The sequence below is a fragment of the Aspergillus heteromorphus genome (genome assembly GCF_003184545.1).
Source record: "Aspergillus heteromorphus CBS 117.55 chromosome Unknown BO70scaffold_1, whole genome shotgun sequence".
NCBI classification, from domain to species: domain Eukaryota; kingdom Fungi; phylum Ascomycota; class Eurotiomycetes; order Eurotiales; family Aspergillaceae; genus Aspergillus; species Aspergillus heteromorphus.
This window is the reverse complement of record NW_020290406.1, coordinates 1,903,154-1,915,636: the sequence shown is the minus strand read 5'-3', so window position 1 is coordinate 1,915,636 and position 12,483 is coordinate 1,903,154. Positions and strand designations below refer to the sequence as shown.

General features: G+C 55.5%; 5 protein-coding genes across 5 annotated transcripts; 2 read left to right on the top strand and 3 right to left on the bottom strand.

Annotated features, from left to right (window-relative positions):
• Positions 1-45: 45 nt before the first annotated feature.
• Positions 46-2,207, bottom strand: BO70DRAFT_357725 (cyclic nucleotide-binding domain-containing protein). Its single transcript, XM_025542104.1, has one exon. It carries the CDS (start codon positions 1,978-1,980, stop codon positions 508-510), a length of 1,473 nt encoding a protein of 490 aa, XP_025404329.1. The 5' UTR covers positions 1,981-2,207; the 3' UTR covers positions 46-507.
• Positions 2,208-4,932: 2,725 nt separating this feature from the next.
• BO70DRAFT_391984 (carbohydrate-binding module family 48 protein) lies at positions 4,933-7,002 on the top strand (the record flags this gene model as incomplete). Its single annotated transcript, XM_025546257.1, has 3 exons — positions 4,933-4,955; positions 5,201-5,336; positions 5,686-7,002. 3 exons carry the CDS (start codon positions 4,933-4,935, stop codon positions 7,000-7,002), a joined length of 1,476 nt encoding a protein of 491 aa, XP_025404328.1.
• Positions 7,003-7,244: 242 nt separating this feature from the next.
• Positions 7,245-7,700, bottom strand: BO70DRAFT_391983 (uncharacterized protein; the record flags this gene model as incomplete). The annotated part of the gene is made up of 4 exons (XM_025546256.1): positions 7,245-7,302; positions 7,360-7,418; positions 7,474-7,499; positions 7,604-7,700. The coding sequence occupies 4 exons, from the start codon at positions 7,698-7,700 to the stop codon at positions 7,245-7,247; spliced, it is 240 nt and encodes a 79-aa protein (XP_025404327.1).
• A 1,198-nt stretch (positions 7,701-8,898) lies between these two features.
• Positions 8,899-10,182, top strand: BO70DRAFT_357718 (uncharacterized protein). The gene is made up of 2 exons (XM_025542103.1): positions 8,899-9,577; positions 9,696-10,182. Exons 1-2 carry the CDS (start codon positions 9,372-9,374, stop codon positions 9,802-9,804), a joined length of 315 nt encoding a protein of 104 aa, XP_025404326.1. The 5' UTR covers positions 8,899-9,371; the 3' UTR covers positions 9,805-10,182.
• Positions 10,183-10,223: 41 nt separating this feature from the next.
• Positions 10,224-11,932, bottom strand: BO70DRAFT_425265 (phosphatidylglycerol specific phospholipase; the record flags this gene model as incomplete). The annotated part of the gene is made up of 7 exons (XM_025547670.1): positions 10,224-10,539; positions 10,593-10,742; positions 10,796-11,004; positions 11,057-11,095; positions 11,145-11,321; positions 11,369-11,782; positions 11,834-11,932. The coding sequence occupies 7 exons, from the start codon at positions 11,930-11,932 to the stop codon at positions 10,224-10,226; spliced, it is 1,404 nt and encodes a 467-aa protein (XP_025404325.1).
• Positions 11,933-12,483: the final 551 nt, after the last annotated feature.

Here is a 12,483-nt window from a genome sequence, read left to right as displayed (position 1 = left end):
TCTAGGGTACCTAGGGTAAGGTAGGTAGGTAGGTAGGTAGGTAGGTATGAATTGACATGGAGAACATATGTACCCTCACAACTAAATATAGAAACACTTCAAATCAACAGCACAGTTGGGAGTTTATCGTTATTGGGTGGAGATGTGAGGGCGTGGCTATATTCCAGCTAGAATCAACAGAACACATTATCCCGTGTATGAACAGTCCAGACAACCCCATGATGCCGATGACAGTAGACCAATGTTTCGCCGCCGATGAACGGGGTGCTTTTTTTTCAACCCCATCTTCCCGCAGATCTCCACACGTTTAAACAGGCTCCCAGCCTCCCTTGGCTGGCCCGTCCAACCAGATACATACACACACACACACAGAGAGAGAGAGAGATAGAGAGAGAGAGTAAAACAAATGACACAAGAAATAAAATGAGTAATCGCACCACTCCAACCCACGCAAATACCACTCCTTTTCGCCGAGGCCCCGTCGTAAATCCCACGTCCTCATGCCGCTTATGCCTCGCCGCCAGACGAGGTGGGTTTCGATTCATACTCCGCCCGTCGCATGATGTCTTCCACGGGCCCCAGTAACCGCTTGAAGCCGTCCCGGCCCAGCTTCGCTACCTTGACATCCGTCTTGGCAACGATGCTGGCGGCCCGTGGCTTGTCATCCAACAGAGCCAGCTCGCCGAAGTAGTCGCCCCGCTTGTAGAACTTGACGGGCCCCTCCACGTCCTTCTTGAACGCGTCAGCCTCGCCGGACTCCAGGAGGTAGAATGCGTCGCCGGGGTCGCCCTCGGAGATGATCGTCGAGCCAGCCGGGTATTTGATGGCGTCCAGCGCATCGGCGATCTTTGCGCGCTCATAGGGCTTCAGGCTGGAGAGCAGCGGCACCTCCTCCAGGAACGCCTCGTACATGCGACGGCGCTGGAACGCCGAGTCCATGAGGATCCGGCGGAAGGTGATGCGGTCCAGGGCCCAGAGCGTGCTCTTCGGGTCCACAGACACCACGGTCGCGGCACGGGGCGCATTGTACATGAGAGCCAGCTCTCCAAACGAGCCTCCGGGTCCAATCGTGTTGACCTTGTTGCCCATGCCCTCAGCCCCCGGTTGCACGGAGCCCGACGGGTGGATCAGCACGTCGAAGTGACCATTTTCGACAATGTAGAAGTAGTCGCCCGCATCGCCCTGGCAGATCACCTTGATGTCCTTGGCGGGGATGGGCTTCTCGACCAGCGCATCGAGCACTGTCTTGAACTGGTCGTCGTCGAGGTGCGAGAAGAGAAAGTTGCTGCTCACTGCGGTTTTCAGCCGAGCCAGCTGCTCCTCGGATTTGGCGTGGTGCGGGGGGGTCCAGCTGTCCGAGCCCGCGGAGGTGGGATTCAGCGACTCTGCCGACACCGATGTGCGGCGGCCGAGCGCGTAGTTATTGGGGAACCCTTGGTTCGCAGCCCCCGTCGGGCGGATATCCTCTGGGGGGAAGTCGTCGGCCTCCTCGTCCTCCTCCCGGGACCCGTCGTCGAACGGGCTTCTGTTGAAGCGAATTGGGCCACTGGTATCGCCAAACCCACCGCCGCCGCCGCCGCCGAAGAAGTGGCTGCCTGTTGACGAGGAGGCAGGCGCTGCGTTGGCGGTCCGAAAAGTCGAGTCAGTTGGTGACGTCACCTCGTACTCATCATCTTCTGAAATCTTCTGAAAGGGGGCGGTTTTGTCGTCTTTAGTGCCAACCCGGAGGGGTTGGTTGGCGCTGGGGATAGTGCTCTCAGCCATGCTGTCGAGGGAAGGGCCGGAGAGGGCACCGCTCCGGCCACTGTGAAGCGGGGAAGATGGAAGGTCGGAAGACCGCGACTGAAGCGGCGGGTTCGCAAAGGCGGAAAGGGTCTGAAGAAGGTCAGACGCCAGGAAGAGGGCGGAAGAGCGTGTAGACGAAGAAGGAAATTGGAGGTGTTGAGGGGAGGGAGGAGGGCAGAAGGAGGATGTAGTCATCAAGAAAGGTGGGAGGGAGAGAACAGAAGTGGGAGGAGAGGAGGGGAGGAGGAGGAGGTGGTAGCAGCGCAGAGAACGAGGGAGGAGGGAGGGGAGGAGGGGCGGGTAGGGAAACCGACCAGAAGGTCGTAGGCGGCCAGACTAGCAAGATGGAAGACGAAGAATGGTTCCAGTCAGGCAAGCAAGGTCATGGAGTGAGTGGGTATGGCTGTCCGCACTTCCAGGCCTTATTGGACGGGCAGCCGTGGTACGTTTCTGCCCGGAGCCTCTGAAGGTCGGATCGGCTGAAGCTTCGCGGAGGGGGAGCTTCCAGAACCGGACGGGAGAGACAGAGTGAATGATGAACCGATGAACCGATGCACCGATGATACAGACCAGGGAGGGTCAAACACAGCCACCAGACAACACGAAAGGAGTGGAGGGGAGGGGAAGAAACAGAAAGGAAACGAAGCGCGGCGGCACGGGCAAGCTTTGGAGGGGCAAGACGGCAGAACTTAAATTGGGGGGGGGGGAGAGCTGAGCTTCGAGGGAATTAATAGTCGGACCAAACTTACTTTGTGTCTTCCAGTTCCCTCAAGTCAGTCAGTCGGTCGTAGAGTACGTATGATAGTAGCACTACTGTCTGTCCTACTGAAATGTGGGTTGCAGTGGTTGTTTCGGTCGCGTGGGAGGTTGCCCGGTAGGATGGATGGATGACAGCCACCGAGACAAGGGTAGTAATGACGACAACAACAACAACAACAATAGTAGTAATAATAATAAGTCTTCTTCGGTTTCTAGAACGGCATGGGGTTTTGGTTTTAAGGGCGACAGGCAGCAGAAAAGGGGTGATGGTGGTTGGTGGTGATACGCAGGCGACTTGATCCGGAGGGGTTGCAGAAAAGGGAGGGGAGGAGAAGAGAGGAAAGGCGAACCATGAAAAAGGCGGGGAGCAGCCGGCTGGATGGATGGTGGATGGGCCCGGAAGCTTGCCTCCCATCCATTTCTGCTGGCCACTTCCTCCTCCCCATGTCTCATCGAGTCCTCTACATCCGGCATCAGAAGACTCTCACCTCCTTAATTAAACGATGCCTACGGGATGCGACTGCTATCTACACAGTCGAGGGAGTCTGGATCGACGTCACGGACGCCCGCTAGCCAAGTACACTACTTCAATAGCTGAGTGCCCGGCTCAATAGTCCGGCTGGATATTATCCAAATTATCCAACAGAATCCCTCGTCCCGGCAGAGACGATCGGCCTGGACACGAACTAAGAGATGCTAACGCCATCTCCTCGTTTCCAATAATCTTCCAGAAGGCGAGACCGAAAAGGGGACAGGGGACGGCGATGGTCCCAGAATCCTTCAGCCCAGCAGGCCGGGAACGGACGACGACGACGCGGTGTGGAAGCCTTCCAGACGTCTTCTAGAACATTGCGGCATACGGTGTAGGGGGGGGAAAGCCCGGACTGGGTTGTGTTGCGTGGTGCTGCGGTGCGGTGCGCCACCGGAGCTGCGATGGAATGGGAACCAGACCCTGGCTGGGCCCTTCAACCGCGATTTCCAATTTCCCTAATTCCCTAACAAAGGGGGCGGGGAACGGCCGGAAAAGGAGAGAGCAGACTGGCCAAGCAGGTCCATGATACATCATCCACTTGCGTGCGCAACAGTCGTCCCCGATGGAAATGAAATGAGGTCAAAATCCTTCCTGCCTTCTCTCTTCCCCCCCCCCAGGCCGGTCGTGGTCGTTTGTGGCAAACCACAGGAAGCTGTCGGATGATCTACTCGCTGAGGTCATAGTCCGGTCGATTACCCCTTCGTTGACGTTGGCTGGGACCGCCGTTATGACAGGACGAGTCTCCGGCAGCCACTCGCTTGGTCTGGATGTCCGTCAAAGTTCTCACACCCCCACTCGAGGTCCAGGTAACCCTGTCCGTCACTTGCATCCGCGACAGACCTTGGAGCTACGGCGAGCTTTCCGTCGCAGGCTTCCCATGGGACGGACAGCCTGAGAGTCGGGAGACTGGGAGAAGCTGCTTCTGGCCCAGCCCACGCCTTACCAGATGGGGCTAGCGTGGGTACCGTTATCGCTGGCTGGATCGCCGTTTTCGACTGTTCCTGATGGGGGCTAGCGCGGGACCGTGCAGAGCCCAGTCGGGACTAGCGCCAAGGACTGTTGGATTGGATTCCAGTCAGCGCTGTTCTCGTCTCGGCCTGACAGCAAGTCAGGGCAGCTATGGAGTAGCTGGCTTGTCAATCATTCGATCTTGTGTGAAAGTACGAAAAGTGGCTAAATATTCAGTGGGAACGGTTGAACCCCCCCCCCCCCCCCCCCAATGCAGGTAGGGTGTAGGGAAGACTGTCGGTGGTCGGAAGATTATGTCGATTGATCCAGGTACCATCGAGGGTAGCGACCACGTAGCTCCTGTATGCGTGTGTGCATGTCGGTAGGTACAGCTGGTCAGGAGTACAATCGCTATCTACCACTCGGCACAACAGGGATGAGACAAGCACGAGCCTCCATACTGATGGCTTTGATGCCAAACAAGGCGTGGATGAGGGATCCCAGCCTGATAAGATGCCAGCTGTCGGGCCTCTGAGTTGTCAGTCTACGCGCCCAGAATCCCAGCGGTGACTCAACTGGGTTACTGTCCACTCTGCTCCGTATGAAGAACCTCCTGAGCGAAAGATCTTGTCCAGCGCCTGAGGAATGCGACAGTTGAGGAAAAGAAACCTCCCCAACATCTCTGTAGGTACTAGGTATCTTACCCCAGCCCGACCGGTGACGGTCTGTGTGTGACCGCTCCACCCCGCATCAAGCTTTATCGCGGCTTCCCAGCCTCCCTTCGCAAGGGACCCCGTCGTTCACCCCGTTTTTCGCCCTTCGCGCCCCCTCTGCCTCTCTCCTTCCTCCCTTCCCTCCCCATCGCTGCCACGGCGTGCACCATCCAACAACCCCCATCCACCGACACCATGGGGAGCTACACCTTCAAATGGTAAGTTGAAGAACACTCTTTGTGTGGAATAATGGCTGGCTGGCTGTCTCCACGGCCGCCCAGTGGGAGTTCTATTCATGTTCCCGTCACCTTCCGTACCAAGCAATGCCTGCGGACGGAACAGGGCCCGGCTGCTACTCAGCGCGTCACGAGACGGGATGAGAAGAGTGAAGAGAAAGAAAAGAGACGAGACGAGTTGAGTTAAGTGGATCGCTGGCTGATACGGCTTCTCGCATACGCACCAGGCCATACGATGCAAACGAGGTGTTTGTGACGGGCACGTTTGACGACTGGGGCAAGACCGTGAGACTGGACCGGATCGGCGACGGGTTTGAGAAGGAAGTCTCGCTGCCTCCGACGGACGAGAAGGTGCTCTACAAGGTGAGTTGAAGAATCCTGATTTGCCTTTCATCGCGCAACGGGGATTACGTCCTCGGACGGGGCATCGCCGCCTGATCCTCGACAGAGGCGCAGTTTCCCTCCCGCGATGACGCTGCGGGCGGCTTTTCTGCGCTGACGTCATGCACGTCCCCCCCCCCCCCCTCTTCTTGTCCTTCCCTTCCCTTGGTTTTCTGTCCCTCTATCTACCTTCCCTCTCTACCTTCCCTCTCTACCTTCCCTCTCTACCTTCCCTCTTGCCGAACCATAATCATATATCCCCCCCTCCCCCCCCCCATCGGCGTCATCCTTGCACGATCTCCACTAACCTCATATCTTTCTTGGTTTAAAGTTCGTTGTGGACGGCATCTGGACCACCGACAACCAAGTCTCAGAGGAAGACGACGGCAGTAATAACATAAACAACGTTCTCTATCCTGATCAGATTCAAACTGAACCTTCCATCGATCTCCAGAACGGCGTCGCAGCTATGTCCGGCGTCACCCCCGACTCCACCACCGCTGCACTGGCAGCCGGTATTCCCAAAGAGTCCAGCAGCAAGCAGAACGGATACTATCCCACCATCTCGTCGGCTGCCCCGGGATCAACCACGGCTGGACTTGGCCAGGATGTGCCTCTGGAGCAGAGGGCTAATGTCCCGGGATCATATCCAGCGACTCCCGCCACCGAGGCTCAGAAGTTCTCCGTGAACCCAATTCCGGCCTCCAGCGGTATCGGCAACCCGATCAAGCTCAACCCGGGCGAAAAGGTGCCTGACCCCAACACTTTCAACCCCAACACGCTCTCCTCGACTGTACGGACCGACAAGGCCGGTTATGACCAGGGTGCCAGTGCTTCTGCCTTGGCAGGAAGCTCGACCCAGGGAGACGACGCTTTTTCGGTCCCTCCCGTGTCCAAGAACATGATCCCCGAGTCCAGTCTCCCAATGGGTGAAGGCGCGGGGGCTACGGATCCTACTAGCTACACAATTCAGTCGGCAGCCCCCACGTCCACGACTGCTGGGCTTGCGGCGGCAGTTCCCCTGGAATCTCAGAAACAGACAACCAGCGCACTTCCTGCTCGAGATGTCCCGGATGTGGTGAAGCAGTCCATCTCCGAAGCCCACAAGGACCCGGAGGCGGCTGCCAATGAAGAGGTCGTCGAGGAGAAGAAGGAGATGGAATCGGAGCTGCAGCACAAGGTTCATCTAGACAACTCCGCCGGCACGCCGGCGCCCGCTCTGACTGCTGCCACTACGGACACTGCCCCGCGGGCGACGGGTGCGGAACCTGCGTCGGCTCCGATCTCCCCTCGGGCCACTCCCGCTGACAAGCCAACGGTGACCACCGGGGTTGGTGCAGCTCAGGTGCCTGAAGTGTCTGGTCCCGGGGAGACGGAGCCCAGCGCGGCGAAGTCTGTTGACTCGGGAGTTGGGAGCGGTACCACCGATGACAAGACCGTCCCGCCTGTCGGCGCCACCGATGCCAGCGCGGCGAAGACTGCGGAGCCCAAGCAGGCCAGCGGACCGACTGCAGGTGCAGGTGCAGGTGCAGGTGCTGCGGGAGCTGCGTCGAAGCCGGCTGCGAGCAACAATGGGGCAGCGAACGGCAAAGAGCAGAAAAAGAAGAAGAAGGGGTTCTTTGCGCGACTGAAGGAGAAGTTGAAATAGGCTCGGCCGATGCAAGTGAAGGGACACGGCTTCTATGATAATGATCACGGTGTATAATGGATGAGGGATGGGTCAATGTGCTTTTTCTTTTCTTCGACTGGATACCTGTTTGCTTGATTCGTATAGTGGCTACGGCTAGTTGGGGATAATTGCTTGATGGGAGCTACGATACGCTAGCATGATAATCCTAATGTTCTCGATTTGTGATTACTGCATTACAATAGATGGTTCCGAATGACTAGCTAGATAGGTATCGCATCGCTGACGGCCCCATTTACCTTGACGGGATACCCCAGCACACTACGAAGATTAGTATCTTCCAGGTCTGGCAAGAAGAATGGGGACAGGACCACGTACTCCTTCCCCGTCTGCGTCAAGCAGCATCCACAGAAGATCGAAGCCGGATAGCAGATAACCTGAGATTGTCAGTCTTCGTCTTTACCATACATACGTTTGCCATTGGGGACATACCGCCGCCACAACCGTGCAGATAAACCCTGTATGTGTATCTTAGCATCCATCCATGGCCTTTTATCGAAGATAGATAGATAGATAGATAGTAGAAGGTGAAGTAGAAGTAGAAGTAGAAGTAAGTACATACCAAGTGTCGGGCCGACAACCTTACACCGACAGGGATTCTGGTCCGTTCCGCATTGGAAGCAGATGGGGAAGATGGGGAGGAAGGGGACGTCGCACATTTCTTTTTGGTGGGATGTGGATGGAGTATTATATAGTATATGGTGTGGTATGATGGATAATGGATATATGGAGATTGGGATTGGAGGTTAATTTGGAAGAATTGAGAATGGAGGATTGAGGATTAAGGATTGAGTGGTAGAGGTAATTGATTGCTATTATTATGCATAATCTATGATCTGGTGGTTGATGGGGGGGTTTGCATGCATGATTCATGATGACGACAAGAATAGTAAATCCAGCTTTAACTTATTTAGAGCTTAGAGCGGATAACACCTGCGGAAAGGAATTAATTAGTTACCATAGCTTTAAGGTGAATAATTGATTAACTGATTGCTCACTACCTGACCTGTTGTAGGACTGATTCGGATGTAAGGATATTTGTGTAGAATAAAAAAAAAGGCAAAGAAGATTGAGCACCTCCCCCAGCCGGGCGGGATAGAAGCGCCGGGGACTGTAGTAACTTAAGGCGGGGGGCTTTGCGGAGTCGAGACGAGCAGCGACGGAAGAATCTCAGCGGCCAGGGATGGTGGTAAAGGGCTTTAAGAGGGCGCAGGCTCCAGTCTTTGATTGCTTTCATTATCTGATTCCAGTATATGGTGGAATACTTTGTTTATGCTCAAGTTGGTTCAATAGCCGACGGGGGCTAGGTGCCAGCCAAGTCTTAACCTGTCTACCGTATATCTATCTATCTACATCTAGATCATCGAAGGACTCGCTAAACATCATGATGGAAAGACATGATGGAAAGAAATCCAATGGGCATCTTTTCAGTGCTAATTAATTTTTATGGTCCAAAGCTGACCCACACACTAAAGCAGATGATATCACGAATCAATAAAGATACCTACATTCTCTGCATGATACTATAAATACCACCCCCCCCCTCTCCTCTCTGTACTTCATAATCTAATATCCAAGAAATAACCGCCTGCGCCCCAGTCAGTCAGTCATATTGCAAACCCCATCAACCGCGCCACAACAACGATCAGGCACCCGAATTCTTCTGGCGGGCGCTTCGGCTTGGCAAGTTGGCAGCCGATCGGAAAGCCTTGTGGCTAATGTGGAACCCCAATTTATTAGTCAGTTAGTCAGTTAGTTAGTTAGTTAGTAGTCGTCAGTACTGTGTAGAGATATTTAAGATCCACGGGTTTTGTGTGTGGGTTAATGTTTGGGGGTTATAACTAAAGGGGGGGAGGAATCATATTAATAGGTCGACAGACAACAACACATTAACCTTTCAATTGTGACTGGTCATTTCCTCTTCCCTTACCTGGACAGACAGTATTGCCCACCTGACTGGGTCATTTATTCATTCTTCATCATTCGTCCCCGGATTTCAGGACTAGTCTGCTCAGAAGTGGGCACGCATACATAATACGAACACGGTTCGGTTCGGTTTGGTTCGGTCAGCCCTACGCCCGCCAGCCACGCCCACGCCTTGTCTTTATAATAATACGTAACTTCCTTCTTTCCCACCTCCACTCCACTTCACTTATCTCTCCCCCTCTCTCTCTACCACCACACTACAAAACTACCATACATTTACCTTTCTTTTACGCCCCAAGCAAGGCGCTCCACCCTCCACCGATACAAACTACACCTCAACTCAGTCCTACAACCACTAACCCAGAGAGAGAGAGAGAGAGAAAGAGACAGAGAGAAAAGACAGAATGACCCGCCTCACCCCCCTCTTCGTCCTCCTGGGCGTGCTCCTCGTCCTCGGCGTCATCGGCTACATCGTCTACTCCATCGTCCAAGACGTCTCCCGCACCACGCGCTCCAAGATGGAGAAGAAGAATGTCATGCTCACCCGCGACGGCATGACCGTCGGCGTCAAGGAGTTGCAGGAGGAGGAGTATATGGATCGGAGCCAGAAGTATGTTCTCCCTGCCCATCCCTGTCTTCTCCTCTCTTCACTTCCCTCCCTTGTTCCTCCGATTTCAGTTATCACGGGGATGCTGGGGCACAATGACTTTACTAACGGGTATCGGCAGTGTCCTCGTGAATATCTGGAACCATTCCTCCTTCCCGGCCTACAAGAGTCGGCTGTGGAATATGACGAAGCCGACGAACTGGGCGGAGGAGAGTCGGAAGGAGAAATAGGCCACACCACACCACAACCGAATCCGAATCCGAAATCGAACCTGAAACTGAATCCGAATCCAAATCCGCAAAATCGCTATATCGCTATAATATTTATTACCATAACCTATCCACTGTTGGCTCTGCGGAAACAAGAATGAACGGAAGGATGGAAGGAAGGAAGGAAGGAAGGAAGGAAGGATTTCTATGGAATGGAATTTGCTTAAATACACGAGCAGCAGCAATAGGTGCTGAGGATTGCATTCATTATTAGCTATGCGAAAAGCGGCTTTTGGCTTCCATCTGTTGCAGGTCGCGCGGTCCTCTTTTTATCTCTAAAGATGCGATGCGGACGAGACACGAGTCAACGAATTCTCAAACAAAACTGTACGATTCATAACAGACGTCATCATTTTCATTTCCCCGGATTCGTAGACCGACTAGTCCAGGTCGGCGTAGTAGGGGTAATCCTGGTTCAGCTTGTAGAAGGGATCCGGCTTGGGCTCCCAGCTGCTGCCGTACCAGGTCGGGGTCGTCAACCGCTCCGGGGTGTCCTCGCGCTTCTCGCTCGAGAAGACGTGCTCGAAGGTCTTGGCCCACTGCACGCGGTTGTTCAGCCCCTCCAGGCCCCAGAGCTCCTGCAGGAAGTGCAGGAACGAGGTGTGCGTGTAGGCGGAGTTGTTGGCGTACATGGTGCCCTGGTCGTGGATCAGGTGGTTGGCGGGCACCCAGGGGGAGATGATGAACGAGGGCACGCTGGTGATGGTCAGCATGCGGGGCTTGATTCTCAGGGATGGGGTAGTACGTACCGGACACCAAGACGGGTGAAGTCGTAGGTCACGTTGTGGCCGTCCGACAGACCAGAGAAGGTGATGCCGTCCTCGGGGGCCGGAACGTTCACGGGCGTGGGAACGTGGTCAGCGAAACCACCGTGCTCGTCGAAGTTGAGGATGATCAGGCTGGGCTGTGTTAGCTGCCATGGTAGGCTGGTCGGTGGACTCGCGGCACTTACACATTGTCCCAGTACTGGGACTTGCGCACCGCATCGTACAGATGCTTGATCAGCTGCTCGCCCGAGGCCATGTTGCTGGTCGGGTGCATCGAGTCGATCGTGCAGCATTCGGGGTTGTAGTACGAGAACTGGGGCAGTGTGCCGGCCTCGAGATCGCGGTAGAACTGGTCCGAGTGAACCAGACGGTCCATGGCGTTGTCTTGCACCCACTGAGCGAGTTAGGCCGGTTGTTCCTGTCCGAGGGGGCGGGGGCTGGCTTACCTTGTACATGTAGGCGTCGACAATGTCCGTCTCATAGTACTGCATCCGTTAGCCGTGGTTCGCTCCACCTCTGTATCGCCCTACTTACGTTCTTCCATGTGATGTTCTTGTTGCTGAGCGACTCAAAGATCGAGGTCGCACAGGTCGTGCCGGTGTAGTTCGCATACCACCCGGCGGCCTGGTAGGTGTTGTCGACGAATCCACAGGTGGAGCCGGAGGTCGCGAACTGACGGTTGGTGTTGGTAGGACCGGGGTGTTCCGCGTGCTGCGCAATCAGTGTATGTTCATCGTCAATTCAGCCTGGCAACTCACGTAGCTGTCCCAGAAAGCAAAGTTCTTCGCGACCTCGATCAGAGTCGCCGTCTTCTTCTCATCATATGCCTTGATGACGAAGCTGGACTCGCCCGGGCTGGCAGCGTACTTCTCTGACTGGCGCTCGATGAACCCTCCCATGTTGGGAACATCGTCCCTGTCCGCGTTCCACTTGCGGAAGATCTCATAGGTGGTTCCGGCGAAGTTGTGGTCCGGATCGGTCAAGGGCACCTCGGTCTCGAAGGGGGCGGCGCAGATGTTGAGGGGCTCGTCCCAGACCGTCCAGTTGGGGTTGGTGTACTCGTTACAGTAGCTGATGTTCCGCAGGTTGTCGATGTCGGGGTGGAAGTCCCAGTAACCCGCGATGTTGTCGAACGAGTGGTTCTCCATCATCAGGTAGATGACATGTTTGATCTGTTCCCGTCAGTACTCGCCATGCCATTGGGACACCACCACTGCACATACGTTGGAGCGAATGTTCCCCCAGGTTTCATCGGTGCGCCTGTGAGGGAGGGCGGAGGCCACAGTAGCCAGGGCCGAGATAGTAGCCACGTTCAGCTTCATGTTGGTGACCGGTCAGCAACCACTTCTTGGAGACCTCTGAGCTTCAGAATCCAAACTCCCTCCTGGCCGGGGTCGACCGGCTCGATATTTATCTCTGCCCCTCGCATGACGGGGACCGGCCGCTCGTCGGATTGACAATGGCTCTCTTTCCCCCTCCGGGCATTGGGGATCCACCGCGGCAGCAGGGTTTGCATCTCCTGCTCTCAAGAAGGCAAAAAAAGCGGCACGATTATCGGTGAAAGAGGGGAATGACCCAATGGCACGCGAGCCGACGCATCCCACGTGGTGGAGATGCGGAATCCAGGTTGCCTGCTCGCGTGAGGCCTTTGTCGTGCTCCAGGCAAGAATGGGGGGGGAGGCGACGACTTCCGGCCGTTCTCCGCAATGGGATGACCGGGTGCATATCGAGTGCATGCATCGAGTCGCCGGCAGTGGTTCATCAGCTGCGCGATTGATTGGCGTGGAGGCAGAGATGGAGAGTGGAATTGCGCCGTCTAGGCCGGATGGGGGAGGTACTGGATAGATACGTTCTCCACCCGGGAGGAGAAAGA

What these genes read in the sequence shown, in the direction of transcription:
- BO70DRAFT_357725 (XM_025542104.1), bottom strand. Translation starts at nt 1,980, where the DNA reads ATGACTACATCCTCCTTCTGCCCTCCTCCCTCCCCTCAACACCTCCAA.
- BO70DRAFT_357718 (XM_025542103.1), top strand. Translation starts at nt 9,372, where the DNA reads ATGACCCGCCTCACCCCCCTCTTCGTCCTCCTGGGCGTGCTCCTCGTC. An exon ending in TATATGGATCGGAGCCAGAA is followed by an intron (nt 9,578 to 9,695) that starts GTATGTTCTCCC and finishes GGGTATCGGCAG; the next exon opens with TGTCCTCGTGAATATCTGGA.